At 35.9% G+C, this 25156-nt stretch overlaps 1 protein-coding gene across 1 annotated transcript in view; it reads left to right on the forward strand.

The window, feature by feature from the left end:
* The window catches only part of dnajc15 (DnaJ (Hsp40) homolog, subfamily C, member 15), a 28902-nt gene that overhangs the window by 2220 nt on the left and 1526 nt on the right, over positions 1-25156 (forward strand). Inside the window, exons 3-5 of the mRNA XM_051119552.1 lie at positions 4252-4325; positions 12340-12416; positions 15236-15306. Coding sequence (XP_050975509.1) covers positions 4252-4325; positions 12340-12416; positions 15236-15306 — 222 coding nt within the window. The remainder of the gene's footprint in view (positions 1-4251; positions 4326-12339; positions 12417-15235; positions 15307-25156) is intronic.

The raw sequence follows: 25156 nt of genomic DNA on the forward strand, positions 1-25156 counted from the left end.
AAAAATAACTATATTTAAAACTTTATAAACCGTAATCTCTAGTTTCCACTAACTGTCGTACACAGATGACATAGGATGTAGATGTAATGTAAGCTCCAGTGAGAAGTGATGAACATGGAAGTGCAAAGGAGAGAGTAGAACAAAACACTGGTCACAAATTAAAAGTAAAAAACAAGGATTTGTAGAGAAAAAAAGTCAGAGGATTTTGATATAAACCAAGAGGAGACTGGTTTTCCTTTGATGTAAACAAAACTTGGTTTGCATGTGACTAGCATTAGTTTATTAACCCCCCGGAGCCATGTGGAGCACTTTTTTATGATGGATGGATGCACTTTATTGGACTTCATAATCTCAACAGCCATTATAGTCAATATAGCTCAGATTGTATTCACCTGTCATAGGTGTCATATACACCTAAGATGACTGAGTAGTGAGTAAATCCTGGGGTAATTTTTATTTTTGGGTGTAATATCCCTTTAAGAAATTAAGTTCTTAATGCTTGAATCTGATTGGCTGCCGAATGTTCTAGAGTGTGCAATTATTTTCATGGCAATGCACTGTGAATGTAGTTCCAGGCAGCTCTTGGCCGCATTACATGTCTATATCTATTCACCACATGATTTCAGTTATTTCCGAGGTCTTTACAGCCTAAAATTGCAAAATAACCAAAACCCACAATGTCAGTGGCCACACAAATAAATACAGTAAACAGTCAGATAAAAAAAGACAGATTAATCCCATGTTTTGCCACAAAATTATGCTTTATTATGTACGGAAAGTACATACTCTATTTCTCCTCTCTCTCCCTTACAGATGCACACACATTAACATATGTGCTAATGTTGTTAGTGCTGCTCTGATGATTTTATCAACATGATTTTTTAACAACTTAAAACTACATGAGATTTCTCACAAGCGAGGTAACAGTGGTGCTGTTTCTAGGGCTGGGCAATAATCGATAAAGATAATTATCACGCTATATGAATTTCCTCGATAAACGATAACAAGACTTCCAGAAATGTTTGATATAATGTTTACACAGACACATTGATTCACTTCAGAAGGCCTTTATTAACCCCCATAGCAATGTGGAGCACTTTTTATGATGGGTGGTAGCACTTTATGGGACTTCAGAATCTCCACAGCCATTCACTGCCATTATAAAGCTTGGAAGAGCCAGGACATTTTTTTAACTTAACTCTTATTGTATTTGTCTAAAATGTAAGTTACTCACTACTCAGTACTAACTTCTTGTTTATTGAACTCTTGCATAAAAGCAATATCACACTCACAATTGTGCTGATGCTGGTATTTGGAACAACAGCACTTTTACTTGAGTGATATCACTTAATTCTGACACATTACACAAAGATGCATGAAAGCAAGCTTGCATAGCAACAAACCTTTATGCTTTGCACTTAAAAACTATTGGAATTTGCTGGGGTTACAAAGGCGGAACAAAAGAGCGCTAGTCAAAGCGCGCCACTTGGACTGTTTATCCGCTCGGATCAAAGTTCAAACAGCAGCACGGCGCGAACTTACTAGAGCAGATGCGTTCACTCGCTGATGATGAGTCTTGGTCACTAAACAGCACCAGTGTGAAGCTCTTGAATTCAGTGAAGAACACAAATGATTCAATTTATAGTCAGATGAAACTGCGCTGACAAACAGGAGAAACACTGTGCACAGTCAGAAGGCTTTTAATCTACAAATCTCCATCATTTACCATAGATTTACTGTCATATCACTAACTGCACAGTGGTATTGTATCAAAAATGTGTGTATAATTTTGATAATAAGTTTGTGTCGAATATGATTATAGTATTAATGTAGACATCTATTAAATGTACTGATGGAAGAGTAATGCAGTATAATTACAGCGTTTTTTGTGATTAAGATATAGTGTTTATGCATTTATACGAAATGTATTTAGACTGCTGTTTTTCATACAAATACCTAGGAACCATATTATATTTTTACCATGGTACTGAGGTGCTATGTTTGTAGTTTTAACTGTTGTTATCATGATCTATGGTTAGATCATGAACAATAGTTAAAACAAACAAACAAAAAAACAATACTTAAACAGAATAATTAAATGTCACTACATAAAAATGAGGTTGCTACAATTTTACATATATTATTGATTTTGATAATGAACATAAATCTACATCTGCATCCTAGCTCAAGCTACTACCAGATGTGTTTTTTTAAGAGACAAAAAACTGTGTATTAATATTATGATGTAACACAAACCTGTTTCTTGATTTGAAACAATATTACTCATTAAAACATGTAAAACTAACACATTTTGTTTATTTTAAGGAAAAATGGCCAGAAAAATGTGAAGAAATAAAAAAATTTGTTTTTACAACTTTCACATTGTAGCAAAAATCTGCCTTTAAACTTGAAAGAAATTTAAAATTCGACATTTATCTTGATAATTATCGATACTGACTGATATGAAAAAAAAAATATTGTGATAATTTTTTGGCCATATCACCCAGCCCTAGCTGTTTCTGAAGAAATTTAACTAAAAAGTTTCACTATTAGTGGAGGTGCTTCTGCCAAACACTTGAGAGATGCACAGACTCAAAGGTAATTCACACGCCTAAGCTCTCTCCCTGTCTAAGTTATTAACTGCACCTCAAGCCTCCACTGGTAGGTCTAAAATGACGTTTTGGAATTAGCAACGGAGGCATTGGATGAGATGCTTAAATCAATCCTAATGTTCTTACAGTAGAGTTTTAAGGACAAAAACCAGACAAATGCCTTAAAATGTATCATCCGATCCATGTCTTGAGGTGTGGTAACCATAGAACGTTGACCCGTCATCAGTTATTCCTTGCTTAATGTAATTGGTGCGCTTGAATGAATCAGTTGAGGGAATGATTCAAATACTCCTAAAAAAAATGACTTGCTCTGATCCCGGATGAATGAGTGTGCTTACATCAGCGACACATGAATCTCCACCACTAATACACATACTGACAGTCTGTCTAGAAAGCGCAAACTCAGACAAGTAAAGTGATATCAACGGTGAAAATTCCCAGTGCTGTTGAACTAGATATCAGCACTCTTGGAACGCCGTGTTGGCGAAGCGTCTGTGTTTGCGTTCTGGCGCAGACTACGTTTCTAGGCAGGATGTTTGTAAGCTAAAATCCCTCATGTTGTGGTTCACAGTGGGATAGAGTAGCCATTGTATAAAGCAATAAAAGTTTTTTCCTCCTTTGTCTTCTTAAAATATTTAGCTAAACTTTCCGTACGATAAAGCTGCCCACAGATATTTATGATGTGATTCTAAAGGACTCAAAACACTTGCGATGATGGCGACGTTGATGAGGGTGATGGTTAAGCCGCTCTTACTGAGTGTTTGTTCAAGCCCCCAGATGAAGCTCGCCCTGGTTAATGAGGTCACCGTGGCCTCTAGCATTAAAAGAAATCAAAGCGACTTTAAACGGCCGCATGTGGCCAAATAATTTAAGCGTCTTTGTCATCGGCTTGTTTACGTTTGATTCTTTTCTGGCAGGTGCCTCTGCCATCCTCCCTACTGCTGTGTGGCAGTTAATCATCACTATTCGCCAAGTCTTCCACCCATAGCTGTGTGAGGTCAGGATGGAATAGCGCTTGTGGTCGCTTTGAGGAAGGGGGCTAATTCCCATTTCAGTACATCGAGGGGGCAGCGCTCCTGCCAAAAGCTAAGGCAGTGTGTGGTCTGCTCCGCTCAGAGGCAGGGCTTTGGATTACAGTGGAGGGAGCCTCAAATGCTTTTTTGCTGAAAAGCAAAATAACGTTTTCCTCTCAACAATATACTTCTCAGAGTTTGATGAAATGAAAATCCAAAAATGTTCCCATAATGTATTACTTCTGACGATTTTATGTGTTCTTCACCTACAATTTGGTTGAGTTAATTGAGCCGCCCAACGGCCTTTCGCAGCTTCTTTATTGAACGCTGGATGTTCGAAAGGCATTATATGTTCATTTCATTGAGTGCTGCTGACTTGCAGTGTGTTGCTTCACAGTCGAACCACAACCACTGGCAGTTCACCAGCACTCTGACCCAATAAATACCAAGGGAAGTTGAAAGGCGACCTCACCTTTAACACGTATTGAATAAGACTAAAATGTGGTTTTGTCCTTGGTTTCACCCTTAAACCAACTTTGTTAACCCTGGAAATTAACTCTGTAAATGGTCTGCTATCAAGTGGCACACTTTTCAGTCTTTCTTCCCTTTATTGCATTTGCTTTTAGGTCGATATGCATTCCACTTATGGAGGCCTCTCAGTCAGGTTGTTACAGAAGCTGCTAAGAAGTTACCCACTGCGGTAAGTGCCAAAAACGAACAAATCTTTTTTAGCATACACTCACAGAAAAAAAGGGACAATGCTGTCACGGGGGTGTTACCATAAGGTACAAAAGCTAAAAGTTAGCTTTTAGTAGTTTTCAGACACTAAGTACATATTAGTGTCTGAAAAGATTAGTTTGCTCCCAAATTCAAGATGTTCACGTCTTTCTTTCTTCTACTGAAAAGAAAGGTTTTTGAGGAAAACATTCCATGACTTTTTTTTCCCATATAGTGGACTTTAATGGGGATCAACGGGTTGAAGGTCCAAATTGCAGTTTCAATGCAGCTTCAAAGGGCTCTACACGATCCCAGCTGAGGAATGAGGGTCTTATCTAGCGAAACAATCGGCCATTTTCTAAAAAAAATACAAACCACAAATGCTTGTTTTGCACTAGCTCGACTTCACAGATTACGTAGTCATGTTGAAAAGGTCAAGCGTGATGTTGGTGGAAGTAACAGTGTTTACCAAGCAAACATGCAAAGAAAGTCAAACGATCTTTGTAATGTGAAAACGATTTTGAAGATGGAGGAGAAAATGAGATTTGAGAGTTTTCACCCTACCTTTTTGAACTAAAGTACACAGACGAAGAACTAACCACACGTGACCTTTCCAATGTGATTTCATGCAAGATGAGAATTTGTGGTTAAAAAAAAGTACATTTTTATTTATTTCTTTTTAGAAAATGACAGATTGTTTCACTAGATAAGACCCTTATTCCTTGGCTGGGATAGTGTAGAGCCAGGGCTCTACAGTGCAAGCCTTTCAGTCCTTTTTTGACTGAAAACTACTGCTTGCGACTGAAAAAATATTTTGGAGCACCAGTGCGACTGACCTGATCAGCATATTTGTGTTCGTGCTTAGAGGAGCTTCAGAGGTTTATATGTGTTTTTGCAGCATTGAGTAATGTATCACAGACGTATCTCATAAACAAACTGTATAGAGAGTGTAAATAAAAGATTGATTGTGCAGTGTAGGGAGCTCCGTTGACTAGTGGAATTTTATGAGATCATGATGAACTAAGATGAGACAGCTTTTAATGATTTTTAAGGACGTTTGTAAATGAGATACTGATTTAATACAACAGTTAAATAAACAAGTTAAAATTAAGTGACTTACATTATCTGACTATAACACTATTGCCTGATTTTGCTCTATTTCGTCATCAAAAATAGTTTGAAATAAGTTACAACTGAGCCGCTGCGCATCTGCATTCAAACACAGAGGTGTTTCGTTTATGAATGAACATACGTTTTTAAATGAATTTAGTGAGTCAATCATTCAATTTCCCGTTCATAAAGACAGTCATTTGCTTTATGAGCAAATGAAACTTTTTTTTTTAAACGAATCAGCCGTTTGAACGAATCAAATGAATGAATGATTCAGTAATTAAATCAGTGACTTACCGCCACCTACTGGCAGTTTTATTTTCAGCTTTAAAGAATCTTTTCAGTTATTTAAATCAGTTAATATTTCTATATTCAAAAATGTATATTTAAAACATTAATCTCAACATGAATTTATGAATTTGACTGCACTCAAGGCACCCCTGAGCCTCATTAAACTTGAAACATGAAAATACACCTGCAAGCCACTACTGTGTTCTTCTGTGCCACGTCTGTGTGTCTCAATTTAAGGAATCAAATATCACCTTCACCTCATAATGGGAAGGCTAATTTTTGATCCGATTATTTTTTTATTTTTTATTTTTTTTATTATTATTGATTAGAAGAATTTTGACTGTGCTCCTAAACAGAAAAGTAAGCGTAGAACCCTGAGAGCTTTTTGAAGATACATTGAAACTGCAATTTGGACATTCATCTCCATTGAAGTCCCCATGGAGAAAAATCCATGTATATATATATATATATATGAAACCATAATTTCTTTTCGACTGAAGCTAGAAAGACATGAACATCTTGGTTGACATGGGCATGAGTAAATTGTCAGGAAATTTTAGTTCCAGAGTGAACTAAACCTTGAAGTGTACATCTTAGTATATTTTAAAAAAGGTTCCACCATAGTGACAGTTTGTACCTTATTTCTAAGATTGTAAATAAGCCAATGTTGTGTGATTGCTCTCTAACACCCCATGAATCAATATTCCCATTTTGAAAAGTTCCAGCATAGCTTTCATTTTTTTAAAACATACATTTTGTTTCAGAAAGCAATGATTTGTGGGAACGAAGTTAGGATTTTTCCATGTTCATTTCCACATCTTGTTTGCGTGCGGTGTTGGCATGTTAAACCTCCTGATGTAGAGCGAAGGACTGATTTCATCTCACTGGCCGCTGCTGTAGTTCACGCTGTGCTTCTGATTTTTAATGGAGTTTGTCAAGCTGATTTGTCCAGGTTCTCCTTAATCTCCAGGGTTGTGCGGTCAGGGCTGGTTCCCAGTGCTTTGACTCAACCTGTCCACCTGTGTGCGCACTGAAACTTCTGTAATCTCAGAGGCTTTCTCCTAAACCGGGTTCGCGACTGAGCGCACTTGTAATAGATCACTATTAGAGTTATTAATCCAGTGATTTCATCCTTCAGTGAATCACATAATGGATGAGTGTGATTAAGTATCATGTTGTGGGCTGAGATTGGACTGAACGTTCTGGCCTCTCTCGCCCTCTGAACGTACACATGTTTTTACTCAATCGTGAGCTCTGACCAAAATCCTACAGTATGTACGATTTCCGAAAGAGCCACAGACCGATGTTATTCCGTTATGGAATTTTAATTAAAGGGATAGTTTTGCAAAAAACGATGAAATTATGCTGTTGTTTGTTCACCCCTTATGAGTACATGTGTACCAGACCTGTGCGCTGTTGTTTTTGCCAGAATGTAAAATTTCTTAAGAATTTTAACATATCTCTTGCTTATACAACTGCAGTTTACTGTCAAATAGATTGTTAACAATCCAAGAAAAAAAGATCATAAAAGAAGTGCATACAGATTGTGTGCTATACATTACCATATATATATATATATTTTTTTTTTGGTCTGTTCCTCATAAAAAACCTATTTTAGCGCTTAAGAAGACATGTAATAATGCAAGTCATATTGACTACACTACCAGTCAAAAGCTCTCTGCTCACCAAGTCTGCATTTATTTGATCCAAAATACAGAAATATTGTGAAATATTTTTACTATTTAAAATAGCTGCTTTTATTTAAATATATTTTAAAATATAATTTATTTCTGTGATCAAAGCTAAATTTTCAGCATCATTACTCCAGTCTTCAGTGTCACATGATCCTTTAGAAATCATTTTAAAATATATTCAAATAGAAAACAGATTTTAAAGTCTTGTGAACAAATGTTCTGTATGTGTTTCATGGCCTTATTTCAGTGACTTAAAAATTTTAGTTTTTCACTAACCATGCATAAATGTTGTTTTCTCAAAAACGCAAGCGTGCATTCATGTTGCTTACATATTATTGTAGCCCAGTTTGTGCTGATTACAGTCTAATCAGACTTTAGCCAGTAAGATACTAAAAAAAAGCACAAATGTCAGGGCATGTCAAAACTTCTCTTAAGCCCCAAAACCCCCTCAGATCCCAGAGGTTTAATTAGTAAAAATATTTCAAAATTTTAACTGATTCAAACAGTTTTTGCTGTACTTTGTGTCAAATGACTTCTGCAAGAAACATTAAAAATCTTACTGTTCAAAAACTTTAGACTGGTAGTGTGCATTTATGATGCAATAATGAGGTTGTTGTTGTTTGTGGAAAAAAAAAAAAAGCTTATTAAGTGCTGCAACTGTGTGAAGGTTCTTCATAAAATCTCTTTAAACAGCAGCATATGGGTTTGGAATGACAGTGAGCGAATAATGAATTAAGACTTAAAATAAAACATTAAGATTTTGGGGTGAATAGTTTCTTGTGAAAGAAACTATAGTGAATAGTGAAAATGGAAAAGTCCCAAAGTTGAAAAATCTGTGAAGCACATGGAAATGTAAACACAGCACCTGTGGGGTCTGTACTGTACTTAAAATCCCAGCAAAAAATTGTTTGCTAAATTTCCTCAAAACACTGGTTGAAACTTCATCACTTCATGTCATTCATGACCTTACAAAATCTCAGTTTTGGGTCCTTTGTTTTATGGTGCATTCACACCATGCTGTTATTACAGTAATTACTAGATTACAACCTAGGACTTTGTGCTTGCTTCTGTTCGTGTCCTCAGACTCGGGATTGTGTGCTTTTGTGGCAACATTATTAACAGCAAAATGAATCAGTGTAATTTGAGTAGTCAATAGACAAAACCACAATATAGCAAGTAATGCGTACTATAATTGAAATAAAATTAACATATATTTGAACGTTTATTTTATGGTACATTACACTCAACTTTAAGCTAGAATGTCTTTTGTTTATTTATATAGTCAATTATATGAATTATTTAACAAAAATATAACAAAATAACTGCTTTTTACGGCAGTAGCTACATTTTACTTATGATGCAGCTGCCGTTTTGAGCATTTCTGCATCATGTTGTAGTGGTCAAGAGGCACAAGTCAGTGCTCTCTGAAAATTCAGAGTTTACAAATTGGAATTACGAGTTCAACGAGGACGTGTACACTTTACAAGTCAGTCAGTCTCGTAATTACAGTAATTCCATCATGAATGCACATTTAGTTCGCGAATTTGGATAATTATCGGGTCAATCATCTCAAAACCCTGAAGACTCTACTTTCACATAATGAGGTGAAAGTGCTGATCTTGAGTCTTTTAACTGATCCAAAGCATACAAAGCACCTGGTTGCCATCAACATTGAGATTTTACATGTTATTGTGCACATCAGTCATCACATGAAGAGGATATGAAGCTCATTTGTAAAAACATAACTACGTTTTAGGGCAGGGCGATATGGCAAAAAAATTTACTTTTTTTTTTTTTTAACTTGAAAATGTAGCTACAACATGATTCAAGTAACTTTTTTTCTTTACGAACCCTCTAGGTAAAGAAAAGTCTATTCCTAATGCACCACACATGAAGTTGTCAACATGATGTAAATGTTAAACAAATCGCTTGTTAAATATATTTGCAGAAAAGATGCATGAACTACAACTACATCTTGTACTAACTTGTCTTATACATATGTTCAGAAATAATACAAGGAAAATGCTTGCAAAAAATTTTAAAAGACAAGGTAATTTAAATTCAAATTGACTGAAGGTATAACACCAGCAGACTATTAACTTTAAATGTTCTGTAAAAACAGTGAACAGCATTTTTCAGCCTGTCACCATGATGCAAACATAAAATATCAGACATGCAGTAGTAGTTCTTCACAGGTTTTTAATTTGATATCGCTGCTTTTCTATTGTTTTTTATGTAAACGTGGATGCACTCACGTCTCTTGCAGTGTCTCACTCGAAACGGCATTATAAAAACGCTGTCATTGTCCTGTACACGGGACGCCTACATTTACTTCACCATGTTACAAATAAATCATAATCTAATCATGACAAACTATATATCGTTATAAAGGACTAAGACTCCTAAATAGATATTTTACAAATTTGTTACATTTAATGTAGGAAACATTTGTTACAAATAATGTAGGAAAAGTAACAGATTAGTATATATCAAGAGTTTAAAAGCCAAAAATCTATGTCATAACTGGAGTTCTGACCTTTGTCACAAAAAGACTTTCTTCGTTGCCTTTTTCCCTATCATGCTTTAGATATCATAAGAAATTATATATCGGTTGAAAACTTAAAATCTCAAAATTCATTCTTTTGAAAACCATTTTAAAATCAGACATTGCATTACCATTGAAAATGTACATCAAAATCATATTACAATATGTTTTAGTTCATGAATTATAAAAATTTAAGTTCAAATGGTGCATTTCGCATCTATGTTCAAAAAAGTGACGGTTAAAGGGTTAAAAGAAGTTCACTTAACTCCCATACCATCTTCTTGCATGTTTTTCCTATTCCACTGCCCGTGTTGCATTGTTGTCAACAGGAAAGCGCATTCTTTGTGAATGGTGCCTGGCGATATGAGCGCGTCACACGTGAGCGGTTAATGTGATTGGATCATTCTTTTCTCTTTATTGTTATCACTGGCATATTGTCAAAGTGTAATTCTAACGTTTGGTAATATTTCTATTACAAATCGCGATTCCTCGATTTCTAACGAATAAAATCATGGCAAAACATTCATTTCAAATTAATCAATAAGATTGGAAAAATCGCCGAGCCCTGCTACGTTTGAACAATTTTCAAAAATCATGTTTTTTTCATTGTGCATTCCAGTTAATCTCAGTCAAGCTGCAGTTGGGTTATTTTGATTAAGTAAAAATAACTAAACAAAAATACAGATAACTATACACAATAAAAACACGATTTTTGAAAATTGTAAAAGTGTATCTATTTTTTGCAAATAAACTCTTAATCTCTTAGATTCAAATATTGGTATGGGTTCAATATAATACTAATCAGCATTGAAGGCATAATGTTGCTTACTTCAGAAATTAACTGTCTTCAAAAGTCTTAAAGTCTCACTTCGGCTCTCTGTATTTTTGTCATTTTCTAATCAAATATCAAAGCATTAAAGTTTACGAAAATAACCTACACATTAGAGATCATATTGATGTATTGTGTTTCCTTCCCATTTCTTGAATTTTCTGTGCTCGGTTTTAAATAGCTCTGAAGTCTTAAAGGGGTCATCGGGTGCCTATTTTCCACAAGTTGATATGATTCTTCAGGGTCTTAATGAAAAGTCTATAATATACTTAGTTAAAAATTCTCAATGGTTGTGTAAAACAACACCCTTTTTACCTTGCCAAAATCAGCTCTGCAAAAATCATCTCATTCTGGTCGAGGCTGCTTTAAATGCAAATGAGCTCTGCTCACCCCGCCCCTCTCTTCTCTCTGTGGAGTGACGAGCCTGTTTACATTAGCCGCTAAACTCGCTAACTAGTACATTATTAGGAAAGGCGATCGCAAAGATTCGAAACAATGGAGGTCGGACTGTTTCAGCTGATCTGAGGTAAAATGCTCATGTCAATCAATTATCGTGGGAGCGGCCTCTGTCGGTGTGATGCAACAACGGCAGCCATCTGAGAATGACTTGATTTGAAAAAGGGGATGTTATTTTTTACAGATTAATTAAAAACCACCGCATGGATTTTTATCATTATAAGGTAGATTTGTACATACACTGCCAACACACATTAATGTTCAAACAACATTTAAAAGTGAACTTAGCATCTGATGACCCCTTTAAATTCACCTTCTTAAAACCTGCAGAAACCCTGTTAAACAAAAAAATGTTTGAAACACTGCAAAAAATGCTTTTCTTACGTAGACTTTTTGTCGTTTCCAGCCAAAATATCTAAAAATTCTTTAATCAGGAAGGATTTTCTAGACAAGCAACAATTATTGTCTTGTTGTCAGAAAAAAAGAAGAACATGCAAGAAATTTCAAGCAGAAAACAAGATTATTTTGCTTACCCCATTGGCAGATTATTTTGCTTGCTTCAAGCAAAAACTCACTTAATTTTGACTTTTTCATTTAAGACAATAAGACAATAACTTTTTGATTTAAGACAATAATTTTTTTGCTTGTCTAGAAAATCCTTCCTGATTTAAGAATTTTTTTTTTTTTTAGATATTTTGTCTGGAAACAAAAATCTAAGAAAAGCATTTTTTTCTAAGAAAATACATTTTTATTAAAGCACTTAGAAGAGTTATTCAGTTTAACCACGTTTATAATTTGAGCTGTGTAGTTGGTGAAATCGTTTTCAGATGGTATCGCTTTTATGGGTGAATGAACTTCTGATGATGGATTACCACTGTAATATCTGGGCTTTACAGATACTTCCATCATGTCTAATTGTTTGGATCATAATAACCATAGTAATTGAAAGATTGGGTGCAACTTTACAAGTGATTCTATCATCATAGTTTCATGGCAGTAAGGCTGAAGTCTTGTGATTGAGCTTAACCTTGATTTTGGATAATTGTTTTCAACATTTTCTCTTCTTTCCTAGTCATTTTCTGCATATTACAAAGGTGGATTTGAGCAGAAGATGACCAGACGGGAAGCCAGCCTTATTCTCGGGATCAGGTAATTGTGGGCTAAACAAAGCCCTAAATCACTGCAATTCATCTTACTGAATTCTCTCATTATGAGTTGTCATGGAAGAAAACAAAGGTGTTTTACAGTATATACACATACTGCATCACTGCACTTCCCAGAAGAGCTTGCGGTTAAGTCTGGGGGCAATTCTTTTGGTTTGAAGCCGGTCGTCATCTCCTGTCGTCACGGCTTTGATCCTATCTTCTAATGGGAAAAAATCTCAGCCGTGTCTAACTTTGTAATCTGCTTTTCGGTGGACCACCCTCCTCCTCCTAGAAGGGTGTATGTCTCTGAAAATTTCCCTTACTTCAACAGAAGTTCACAGGGTCTCAGACCAGGTGTGACTCACACCATACAAGCATCACATCTTGTGTGGCAGTGTTTGCGTCAGAGCCATGTGCCTCATTTCTTTGTGCTGTCAATCAAACTGGACTAATGTTTTCATAAAACTGAACCAGACTGTAACCAATAGCTCTTGGATGTGACCAGTATGAACTCGGTCAACCGCATTTATGCTCTTAAAACGGTACTGATTCGGGTTAATAGTTTTTATTATTCTCCTCTCATCTGTCTTCAGCTTTACTTTGGTGTCTGTCATTCACAGCTGAAATAACTGACCTCAGATATTTTACTGTTTGCTTTGATATCCTTTGATCTCTCTGCACCCAGAGAATAAATTCAGCTAAACTGGGTAATTATTTATGCTCTTTAAAAGAAATGGTTCATCTAAAAATAAACTTTTTAAAGAAACTAATACTTTTGGTGAGCAAAGATGCAATAAATTGATCAAAAGTGATAGTAAATACAATTATAATGTTATAACAGATTTTTTTAATTACTTTTTTAACTTGATGTTCATCAAAGAATCCTGAAAAGACAAAAAAATATTAAATAGCTCAAGACTAGTAATCATAAATGTATCGGCATATTAGAATGATTTCTGAAGAATCATGTGACACTTGTGACACAAATTCATGTGACACAAATTCAGCTTTGCATTATAGGAATAAATTACATTTGAAAATGTATTCAAAAAGAAAACAGTTATTTTAAAGTGTAATAATATTTCTCTATATTTCTGATCAAATCAGCCTCTTCCTACACTATTTTTAATATTATATTACTATTTTATATTCATTGCTGACTTTAAATGCGTTTGAGCACACAGTCTAGTCTCGCGAATGCCACACATATCTTGTGGACATTCTGACTCTTCCGACAAACGCAGTTTAGCCTGTCGGATTCGTCATCGCATTCTGGAATCATCCGCGCCGCACAGTGTTTTAATTAGTTTCTCTCTGGTCCCTCTCAGACGCCCACTCCTGCATATGATTTTAATCTTTAGAGGAGGGTTTGCAGGACGCTTGTGTGTAAGCATTAATGTATCTTTTAATCATCACTTCTGGCTATTCAGCTATGACTCAGATCTAAACCCTGACAGATGGAGGCTGGAAAGGAATGTATTTGTCTTTTCGGTAAGGAAGCCAAGTGGCCTAAAATCACCTGTCCTCAGACCATAACTCAGTGCTTGATATAGATTAAAAGATTTAATAAACTTGAATGTGTATCCTTAAAAAAAACACTACTATATATGATAATATACATGAATGAAGAAGTTTGGGAATTGTTATGAATTCTTAGGTAATATGCCTTATTTAACACATTATCAGTGTTGACACATACGGAAGACTAAGAGAGACATTTAAAATAAAATAGAAAATTAAGTTATTAATTTATTGTTCAAGCTAAAATTTAAATAACTTTTTACACTGATAAATCTGTAGACATTTAGAACTGTTCATTTAATTCAAAATTTAAAATTTTAAATAAGTTACGAATTTTTTTAAATTAAATTTAAAACTGTCATGTTTTCAAATGTTAAAATAAGTTCAAAATCATTTTTAAATAAAAAATGGACATTTAAAACTGTTTATTTAATGGTTTAATATGTAGTTAAATATTTATAAAATTAATAAGTCATTTTAAGGTACACATTTTACATTGCATAAAAAATTGCTTTTTTTGTCATTTTGTCAAATGCTTTTATTAATCCATTTGTTAAACGAGTTAAAATGTCCATAAGCATAGGTGAATATGTTTTTTTTCTTCAATTCTGTTGCGTGTTTTGCCTACTAAATTGGGGATTTTCATTTTTAATTAATCTTTTAATATGTAGTTAAATAAAGCAATTAAATTGTAAATTAATAAATCATTTTAAGATGCACAGTTTACATTGCATAAAAAAATTGCCACTTGCTTTTTTTTTTTTTTTTTCAAATGCTTTTATTAATTAATTTGTTAAACAAGTTAAAAAGCCCATAAGCATAGATGAATTTTTCTCCAGTTCTTTTGCCGGTTTTGCCCACTAAATTGGGTATTTTCATTTTTAATTAATGTTTTAATGTGTAGTTAAATAAAACAATTAAATAGTAAATTAATAAATAATTTTAATATGCACATTTCGCATTGCGTAAACAAATTGCCGGTTGCCGGTTGCCATTCAAATGCTTTTATTAATCCATTTGGTAAACAAGTTCAAATGCCCATAAGCATAGGCGAATACTGGTTTTTTTTTCAGTTCTGTGGCCTGTTTTTCCCACTAAATTGGGGATTTTCAGGGGATGTACAGATTGAGTTTTTCCAGTTGATGTGTGCAGTGTTGGAGACAGACCACACATGTCGATGATTAGTGCAAAAAAATCAGTCTGGAGGCCTGTAATTAGATTCATACAGCAGCAGTTCAGACTGCAGCCACTAGATGGTGGTGTGCTTCTTTTCTAAATGTCCTGTTTTCTTGTTTTGCACAGTCCGACCAGCAGCAAGGTGAAGGTACGGGAAGCCCACAGAAGGATCATGGTCCTAAATCATCCAGATAAAGGTCAGTAGTTCAGGTTGTCATGTTGGGATGGCTGTGTGTTGATCAATAATTCTCTGACTCAGCTCTCCACATGCAGCCGTAGCTCAATGTATTTTCTGAGCAGACAGCGGCAGAGACGGGTGTTGATTACATTATTGATTTGAACAGCATTTGTCATTTGTCATAACACACTCTTTAAAGAGGGCTCACGTCCCTGAAATGCTGACTTGCTGTAATAAAAGCTGTACATCAGAACCGCACAAAGCAGGACATAATCAGGTGAACCATCAGCCATTCAACCTCTGCTGTAGATTCAGAATGTTTAATGCAAGAATTAAAATATGCTGCAAATTAAAAGGCATGTTTTCCATAATGTCCTTCACTAAAGGAAGAATGATGTTGAATTATTTGCATATTCATCAGTAATACCAAAACATAATAATTATAATAAACAGCAGCATTCACCTACAGATATTTGAATAAAATGTTTAAAAATGCCATGCAGAGTGAATTCATCATTAATCATTCAATTTTAATCAGTTTGCATCAGTTTTACATTTATACAGCTAATAGTTTTAAATTATTCATAGTAATAAATCAGTCTTTCCAACTCTAATCTAATTTTTGCAAATGGAGTTTATTAATACATCTTAATGCTCTCTTATTCGTAAGTCATAAGATGAGAACGGAAAGTTAAATTAATTGTATATGGCAACCGTTTAAAATATAAGGTTCCATTATTTAATCTATTAACTAACATTAATATACAATGAACTGATGTTTTTATCAGGCATTAAATTTTATATATATATATATATATATATATATATTTTTTTTTTTTTTTTTTTTTGAACAGTAAAATTTTGAGTTTTTTTTTAAGTCTCTTCTGCTCACCAAGCCTGCATTTATTTGATCTAAAGTAAAATAGTAAAATTTTACAGTATTTTTACTATTTAAAGCTATTTAGCATGATTACTCCACTTCACATGATCCTTCCAATATTCTGATTGCTCAAAAAACAATTATTATTATTATTATTATTATTATGTTGAAAACAGCTGAGTAGAATGTTTTAAGTTTTCTTTGAATAGAAAGTTCAGAAGAACAGCATTTATCTGAAATAGAAATCTTCTGTAACATTATAAATGTCTTTCCATCACTTTTGATCAATTTAAAGCATCCTTGCTAAACGAAGTATTAATTTCTATAATTTATTTCTAATTTCTTTGAATGTTATAGTGTTAAATGTTATAAAAGCTTTTTATTTTAGGTGAATGCTGATCTTTGGGTCATACTGAACCATTTTAAATATTATTATTAATAATAATAATAATAATAATAAATGTTTCATGAGCAGCAAACTAATTAGAGTGATTTCTGTAGGATCATGTGACACTGAAGACTGGAGTAATAATGCTGAAAATTCAGCTTTGCATTACAGGAATAAATTACATTTTAAAATATATTCAAAAAGAAAAGTTATTTTAAAGTGTAATAATATTTCACTATATTTCTGATCAAATCAACCTCTTCCTACACTGTTTTTCATATTATATCACTATTTTATATTCGTTGCTGACTTTAAATGCGTTTGATTGAGATTACTTTTTTAATTTATTCAAATATAAATCGATTACTTTGAATTGTAATAGTATTTCCAAATATTAGTTATTTTATTTTATTTTTTTTAATCAAAAAAATGATTACTAATTACTCCAACTTCACATTTTGAGCAGAAGTGTAAATAAATGTTAAAAAAAAATCTATATATCACACAGTAGAGATAATGCACCAGGTACAAATGTATTTAGATCTGATAAGGAGTTGTACGGTTATAAATCACTGTCTGCCGACTTGGTTTTTTTGCTGTGGTCTTTTTAAGTGTAGGGTTTCACCTATTAAACACTGTGAGCTGGAGTCTTTATTTTTCCTTGGTCACTGTACTCGCCCTGTTTTTCTGTTCAAGGTTAATGGCCTCACCTTGCCTTTCTCTGGTTTACCCTTTCAGGTGCATTTTTCACAGCGCTCAGAGGTGCTGTTTGTAGATATATATGTATGTGTGCCTGTGTGTGTGTGTCAGGCCTTGTTTGCTCCTCTAGACCACTAATGCTCTCAGTGAAATAAGTGATGGTCCCTGTGATTCTATCTGTAGTAGAGCAATAAGGCCTCTGACTGCAGGGAGGACGTCCTGCAGAGAAAGTGTGCCAGTTTTGTCCCATCCTCCAGCTCTGCTGAGAAACCCTTTATTACAGTGCCGTTAATAATGGTGTGTAAGCGCCCGTCCCGTTTGTTACACTAGTGGAGGAGCTGATGTATGAAAGATACCATGAAATGGCTTAATAAATGCAGTTTGCTTGTGTTTTACTTCCCTGTTTTTCCTATTGAAACAGATTGGGACAGACCATACTGAATCTTTTTTATATTTGTCAATAGGCTTACAGGGATGGTTCACCCAAAAATGAAAATTCTGTCATTAATTACTCACCATCATGTCGTTCTAAACCCGTAAGACCTTTGTTCATCTTCAGAACATAAATTAAGATATTTTTGATTAAATCTGAGGGTTTTCTGACCCTGTATAGACAGCGATGCGATGTTCAAAGCCCAGAAAGGTAGTAAGGACATCATTAAAATAGTCCATGTGAAATCAGTGATTCAGCCATAATTTTATAAAGCTATGAGGCCATTATGTGGGCCTGTTATATTTTTAGATTTAGATTCGCGCTGAAAGACATGGGCCAATCAGAGGCGCTTAGATTAGTTGGCGTTTGAAATCGGGCCAATCAGAACGCTTAGATTAGTCATGCTGAAAACGGGCCAATCAGAGGCGCTTAGATTAGTCGCGCTGAAAACGGGCCAATCAGAGGCGCTTAGATTAGTCGGTGCTGAAAACGGGCCAATCAGAGGCGCTTAGATTAGTCGGCGCTGAAATCGGGCCAATCAGAACGCTTAGATTAGTCATGCTGAAAACGGGCCAATCAGAGGCGCTTAGATTAGTCGCGCTGAAAACGGGCCAATCAGAGGCGCTTAGATTAGTCGAATGCTGAAATCGGGCCAATCAGAGGCGCTTAGATTAGTCGCGCTGAAATCGGGCCAATCAGAGACGCTTAGATTAGTCGCGCTGAAAACGGGCCAATCAGAGACGCTTAGATTAGTTAGTCGGTCAGGAACGCTTAGATTAGCTGAAAACGGGCCAATCAGGCGCTTAGAGGCGCTTAGATTACGGGTCAGGCGCTGAAATCGGGCCAATCAGAACGCTTAGATTAGTCATGCTGAAAACGGGCCAATCAGAGGCGCTTAGATTAGTCGCGCTGAAAACGGGCCAATCAGAGGCGCTTAGATTAGTCGCGCTGAAATCGGGCCAATCAGAGACGCTTAGATTAGTCGCGCTGAAAACGGGCCAATCAGAGACGCTTAGATTAGTCATGCTGAAAACGGGCCAATCAGAGGCGCTTAGATTAGTCGGCGCTGAAATCGGGCCAATCAGAACGCTTAGATTAGTCATGCTGAAAACGGGCCAATCAGAGGCGCTTAGATTAGTCGCGCTGAAAACGGGCCAATCAGAGGCGCTTAGATTAGTCGGTGCTGAAAACGGGCCAATCAGAGGCGCTTAGATTAGTCGCGCTGAAAACGGGCCAATCAGAGGCGCTTAGATTAGTCGCGCTGAAAACGGGCCAATCAGAGGCGCTTAGATTAGTCGGCGCTGAAATCGGGCCAATCAGAACGCTTAGATTAGTCATGCTGAAAACGGGCCAATCAGAGGCGCTTAGATTAGTCGCGCTGAAAACGGGCCAATCAGAGGCGCTTAGATTAGTCATGCTGAAAACGGGCCAATCAGAGGCGCTTAGATTAGTCGGCGCTGAAATCGGGCCAATCAGAACGCTTAGATTAGTCATGCTGAAAACGGGCCAATCAGAGGCGCTTAGATTAGTCGCGCTGAAAACGGGCCAATCAGAGGCGCTTAGATTAGTCGCGCTGAAAACGGGCCAATCAGAGACGCTTAGATTAGTCATGCTGAAAACGGGCCAATCAGAGGCGCTTAGATTAGTCGGCGCTGAAATCGGACCAATCAGAACGCTTAGATTAGTCATGCTGAAAACGGGCCAATCAGAGGCGCTTAGATTAGTCGCGCTGAAAACGGGCCAATCAGAGGCGCTTAGATTAGTCGGTGCTGAAAACGGGCCAATCAGAGGCGCTTAGATTAGTCGCGCTGAAAACGGGCCAATCAGAGGCGCTTAGATTAGTCGCGCTGAAAACGGGCCAATCAGAGGCGCTTAGATTAGTCGGCGCTGAAATCGGGCCAATCAGAACGCTTAGATTAGTCATGCTGAAAACGGGCCAATCAGAGGCGCTTAGATTAGTCGCGCTGAAAACGGGCCAATCAGAGGCGCTTAGATTAGTCGGTGCTGAAAACGGGCCAATCAGAGGCGCTTAGATTAGTCGGCGCTGAAATCGGGCCAATCAGAACGCTTAGATTAGTCATGCTGAAAACGGGCCAATCAGAGGCGCTTAGATTAGTCGCGCTGAAAACGGGCCAATCAGAGGCGCTTAGATTAGTCGCGCTGAAATCGGGCCGATTAGTCGGCGCTGAAATCGGGCCAATCAGAGGTGCTTAGACTGAAAATGCTGGTTGATGAGTGTGCATGCTTGCAAATTCCCTCATCATAAACAACACTACAGATAAGACAAAAGATTCATTTTGTAGCTTCAGTGATTATAACGGGAATTTTTGCATAACTTGTGCTAGACTACACTAACGTCATGGACTGACATATTTGTCTTTGAAGCCAGAATGTGACGTGCCCAAAACGAAATAAAAACGTTTTTATATTGTTTTTTGTATTGTTTAATATTGTTATATTGTTTGATTAAAGTAATTGAATAAATTTGAGTATTTGACATTAAAGACAGCATAGTATTGCCAGTCTTGCCAGAAATAGTAAGTCATCCTGATACCTTTCACCTACTGTTTTATGCATACTGTAAGATCGGATATACTACTCTTTTCACAAACTGTTTTTTGCCTACTGTACAGTAGGCATATTTTAAAAGCAGTCAGTGACTGGTGAGTTATCAATATGGGTCTATACATACATGTGCCTCCTAATGTCTCACCTTGACATCACACACAATTTAAGTCAGAAAAAACTCTGTGACCCAGATGGGATTGACCAGTTTTCTATATTTCTATGTTCATCTTGCATGTAGCCCTTTGTGAGTTTAAGGCCCTATGGCAAGGGTTATCATTGACATGAGGATCGACACTATTCGCACCGGTATCCGCTCTTCAGGCCGTAATGAGATGATTAACTTTGAGTGGTCAGAGTAATGGCATGGAATGATTGTCGAATTGGCTTTCATTAGTTTGCTTGCTATGAGCAAATGGGGACATTGAAAAACCATAATACATGCCCTAACTCATCTAACAGCAACTGAATGAAAGCGGAACTAAAAAAAAAAGCAATTGATAGTTTTATATATATATATATATATATATATATATATATGTACTGATGGCCGCTGATGCCCTGGAGCTCACATCTCCGAAAACATTGAAGCAATTTTTAAATATACATTATCTTTATTAACAAACCGCATATTTAAAGTCTAAACGATTACATTCCCGCCTAAAAAAAAAAAAACTCTTAAAACTACATACAGTGACAAAAACAGTATTATTTATAAAATTATAGTGGATTTGGGCATGACACTCGCTGTGAGAAATTCTGCATGCAACGTTCTGTTATCACTAGAAAATCGTTTTAAATCTACATACATAAATCTACATACATGCATGCATACATATATATTTGTGTGTGTGTACTGGAATATTTTAATATAAAAATTATAGCCAGGACTACTGTGAAAAAATTGAGTAAACAAACTGTTGAATCATAGTTTTGATGATTTAATTAACTGATTGGAACAGACGGTGATTTTATTCACTGAAATGAATCAAACTTTTGCTAAGTCACTACAAAGAATTGCAAGATTTCTCTTGTGCAAAATAAGTCGATTGACAGTGTCTGTAGGAAATGTCCTGGGCAATATTATATTGGCAGAAAAACTAATGTGTAATTAAGTGCATCACTGCAGGCTGTGTTGAGCGCGCAGCTCCACTTCCTTTCTGACACACAGACAGATTAGCAGCCTGCTCAGGCCCTGCTCCCTGCTACCTGTTCACTCTCCTGTGTGTTTTCTAATTTGTTATTGTTGCTTATCATGATAGTCTTGTGCAAGCGGGCAGGCAGAGACTGTGCGTGCGTGTGTGTGTGAGCACACAATGGATGCTTTCAGGATCCTGAAGAGGGGCAGCTTGTGTAAATCCTGTGCGTCCTTCAGCCAAAGCAAGGTCATCACTGCCACAATGCTGTTCCTTGAATCTCAGAAAAACACATTGAGGTCACAGTGTCCCCAGAGTAATAAACAACAAACAAACAAACATAAAATAATAACAAAAAATATATAAATAAAAATTAGAATTTTGTAGGACCAAGGTTATTTATTTATATTTATTTAGCATTGGGACATTATTTTGCAATTTTAGACATTTATATTTATAAATAAAACTATGACATAGAAAGGCTTTACAATTTCGTTAAATTATAAAAACTATGTTTTTGTCTTTTTATGTATTTGTATTTTATATTTTGTTTTTGTTTTTTTTTCTTCTGAATATAGCATTTTTTATTTAATTATTTTATTTACTGTTCATTTTTTATTTATTGGGCTCTGTGTGATCTGGGCATTTTTTGGCGAGATTCAGAGAACAGCACTGTGACGGCGCTGACCTTTCGCTGGCTTATGGTCCCATGGGAAATACACAAGTCGTCATTTTTATCCTTTATTTCTCTCCATCCTCACCTTTTTTCCTCTTCACATCTTAAGAAGAGAGCTTTACAAACAGTTAAAGCAATATATTTTTAATGTTTTCTGATTAAAGAACATCGGTCTGTTATGTTTAAACAGGCCAGTGTCTTTCACCCCATGATGAGCTGATGATTATTATTATTATTATTATTATTATTATTATTATTATTCTTTCTATCAGTCATTCAGCATTAACTCTTCACTTCGTGGCTGACCCATGTGACCTTGGCTTCATGAACTGTGAATTGGCAATTTATTCTGTCAAAACTGACCACATGTCAAGAATTTATCATTATTGTTACAAAACAGCATTTAACTTGCGAATAAACTAAACTATAGCAAATCTGGATTGTATACAATTATACTGAATGTCCATGGCTCAGTAAAAACAATATTCTAACATTAAAGGGATAGTTCACCAAAAAATGAAAATTCTGTCATTAATTATTAACCCTCATTTCGTTCCAAACCCCTAAGACCTTTGTTCATCTTCAGAACACAAATTAAGATATTTTGGATGAAATCCGAGACACAACTGACATGTTCAAGGCCCAGAAAGGTAGTAAAGATATTCTTAAAATAGTCCATGTGACATCAGTGGTGTGAAGCTTTAGTATTTCACACACAATATGAATACATTTATTTTGACTTAAACATCAGTGTATCAATATTTTGAATTTTCCTAACATTGTACTAAATGTTAAATACTGTATATATACAACCATACACACACATGTATAATTTATGCACTGCCCTGTGTGGCTGCATCAGCAATCAATACATGATAAATAGAACTGGATGTAGGCAGTAAAGAAAAACAGTGGTTGCAATATTTATTTTGCAAAAAGAAAGCAAGAGGTAAATAAATGTGCTGAAGGGCTCGTTGCGCAGTGAGGGGGAAGTGATTGGTACAGATGCGAGGGTCTAGCTGTCATCAGGTAAAGTCTGCACTGGCTTTGTTACCGTACCGCGTTCTGGACCTCCAGGGCGCCTCACGTACGCTCGCACTCGTGGAACGTGCTTCACTGAACCAAAGATGCAATGGAAATTTATAGCAGCATGATGAGGCGCAGCAGGCACCAGGTGTGCCTCATCACACGCTGCCAGCTATAGCACATTTTTACCCCCTCCTAGCCACACTCTCTCATTACATGGCATGAACGTGGGCTGGAAGTCAGTGATTGGAGACAAAGAGATTTCTTTGCTACAATGCTTTTGGATGGAGATGTAATGCAGGCAGCACAAATCAAGATAGAACTGAGTCTGTGGACTCAGGGAAGCAAATGAATTATGTTGCTCCATTTAATTTCAAAGTGACTTTAAAGTCAATGTGAAACAGTTTGTGACCCATTTGATTTTTGTAATGTATTAAATGAGGATGAAAATGTACGGTGGGACTTAATTTTATCCATCCCGAATTTACTGGATTGCAACAGTGGGTGTAACACTACCGTTCAAACATTGTGGTGTCAGTGATCAACTGTTAGACACAATTAACCTACCCATTCAACTACTGTCTCTATCGCATTTACAGGCTTATGTGACGTTGATGTGCTACATGGTCATTAAAACGTATCGGTCAAAAATGCATGGTCATTGCACATGTTTTTTTTAACATTGTGGTTTAAAAACAAGTGATTTTAAAGGAGAAGTCCACTTCCAAGACAAAGATTCACATATAATGTACTCACCCCCTTGTCATCCCTTGTCTTTCTTTCTTCAGCTGTAAAGAAATTATGTTTTTTGAGGAAAACATTTCTGCATTTTTCTATATGGTTTCTATATGGTGCCCCGATTTTGAACTTCCAAAATGTAGTTTAAATGCGGCTTCAAACGATCCCAAATGCGGTTGTAAACGATCCCAGTCGAGGGAGAAGGGTCTTATTTTTAAAAAATCTCAAACGCTCATCTTTTTTCTCCCTGAACTCTGTGTATTCTGGTTCAGGACATTTAGGGTATGTTGAAAAACTCCAATCGTATTTTCTCCCTCAACTTCAAAAATCATTTCAAAATCATCCTACATCGCTGCAGAAGTACCGACACAGTCTTTGCAAAGTGAACATGCAAAGAAGATCAAACACCCTTAACAAAAAAGGTAAAACAGCGATATAGGACGATTTTGAAGTTGAGGGAGAACATGAGATGGGAGTTTTTCGACATACCCTAACTGTCATGAACCGGAAAAAAACAGTCCAGACAGAGACGAGACAAGATGAGAGTTTGACATTAAAAAGTATATAAATTGTATTATTTTTATGAAAATAACTGATCATTTCGCTAGATAAGACCCTTCTTCCTCAGCTGGGATTGTTTACAACCGTATTTGGGATCGTTTGAAGCCGTATTTAAACTGCATTTTAGAAGTTCAAAATCGGGGCACCATATCAGTCCATTATATAGAGAAAAATGCTGAATTTTTTTTCGTCAAAAAAACATAATTTCAGAAAGACATGAACATCTTGGATGACAAGGGGTTGAGTACATTATATGTGAATGTTTGTTTTGGAAGTGGACTTCTCCTTTAAGCCACTGAAACACAATCAGCAGTGAAAGAGAACTCAAACAGTCTCAGAGATGCTGTTAGAGAAGCACGCCTGTAAAGATGGTGCTTGTACAGTATTGAATTAATTATTTTTGCTGCTTTATAGGCTTTGAATGGTTAAATACACACACTTGTATGTGTCAAAATGTATGTGTCTTTTTAAGTATCCTCATAAACACAGTAATTTAGGTCTTAAGTAAAAGCAAACAGCTGAGAAAGAAAACGTGTAATAGCAAATTGGATCCAGGCAGCTTTTTAAGTGACAGCAGTTTATTTCTGTCTTATAAACATATTTCTGCTGTCTGTCATTCATGTTAATCAAACAACAAAAGAGAGAAAATCTCTCACTGCTCTTGACTAAATCGCTGACTTTAATAGGAAGAATTATATATTATTTACAAAATGAAGGATTTGCAGTGTCTTTATATATTTGAATACTTTATACAATGTATGTAGAAT

The sequence above is a fragment of the Labeo rohita genome, chromosome 9 (genome assembly GCF_022985175.1).
Source record: "Labeo rohita strain BAU-BD-2019 chromosome 9, IGBB_LRoh.1.0, whole genome shotgun sequence".
In the NCBI taxonomy this organism is placed as follows: Eukaryota; Metazoa; Chordata; class Actinopteri; order Cypriniformes; family Cyprinidae; genus Labeo; species Labeo rohita.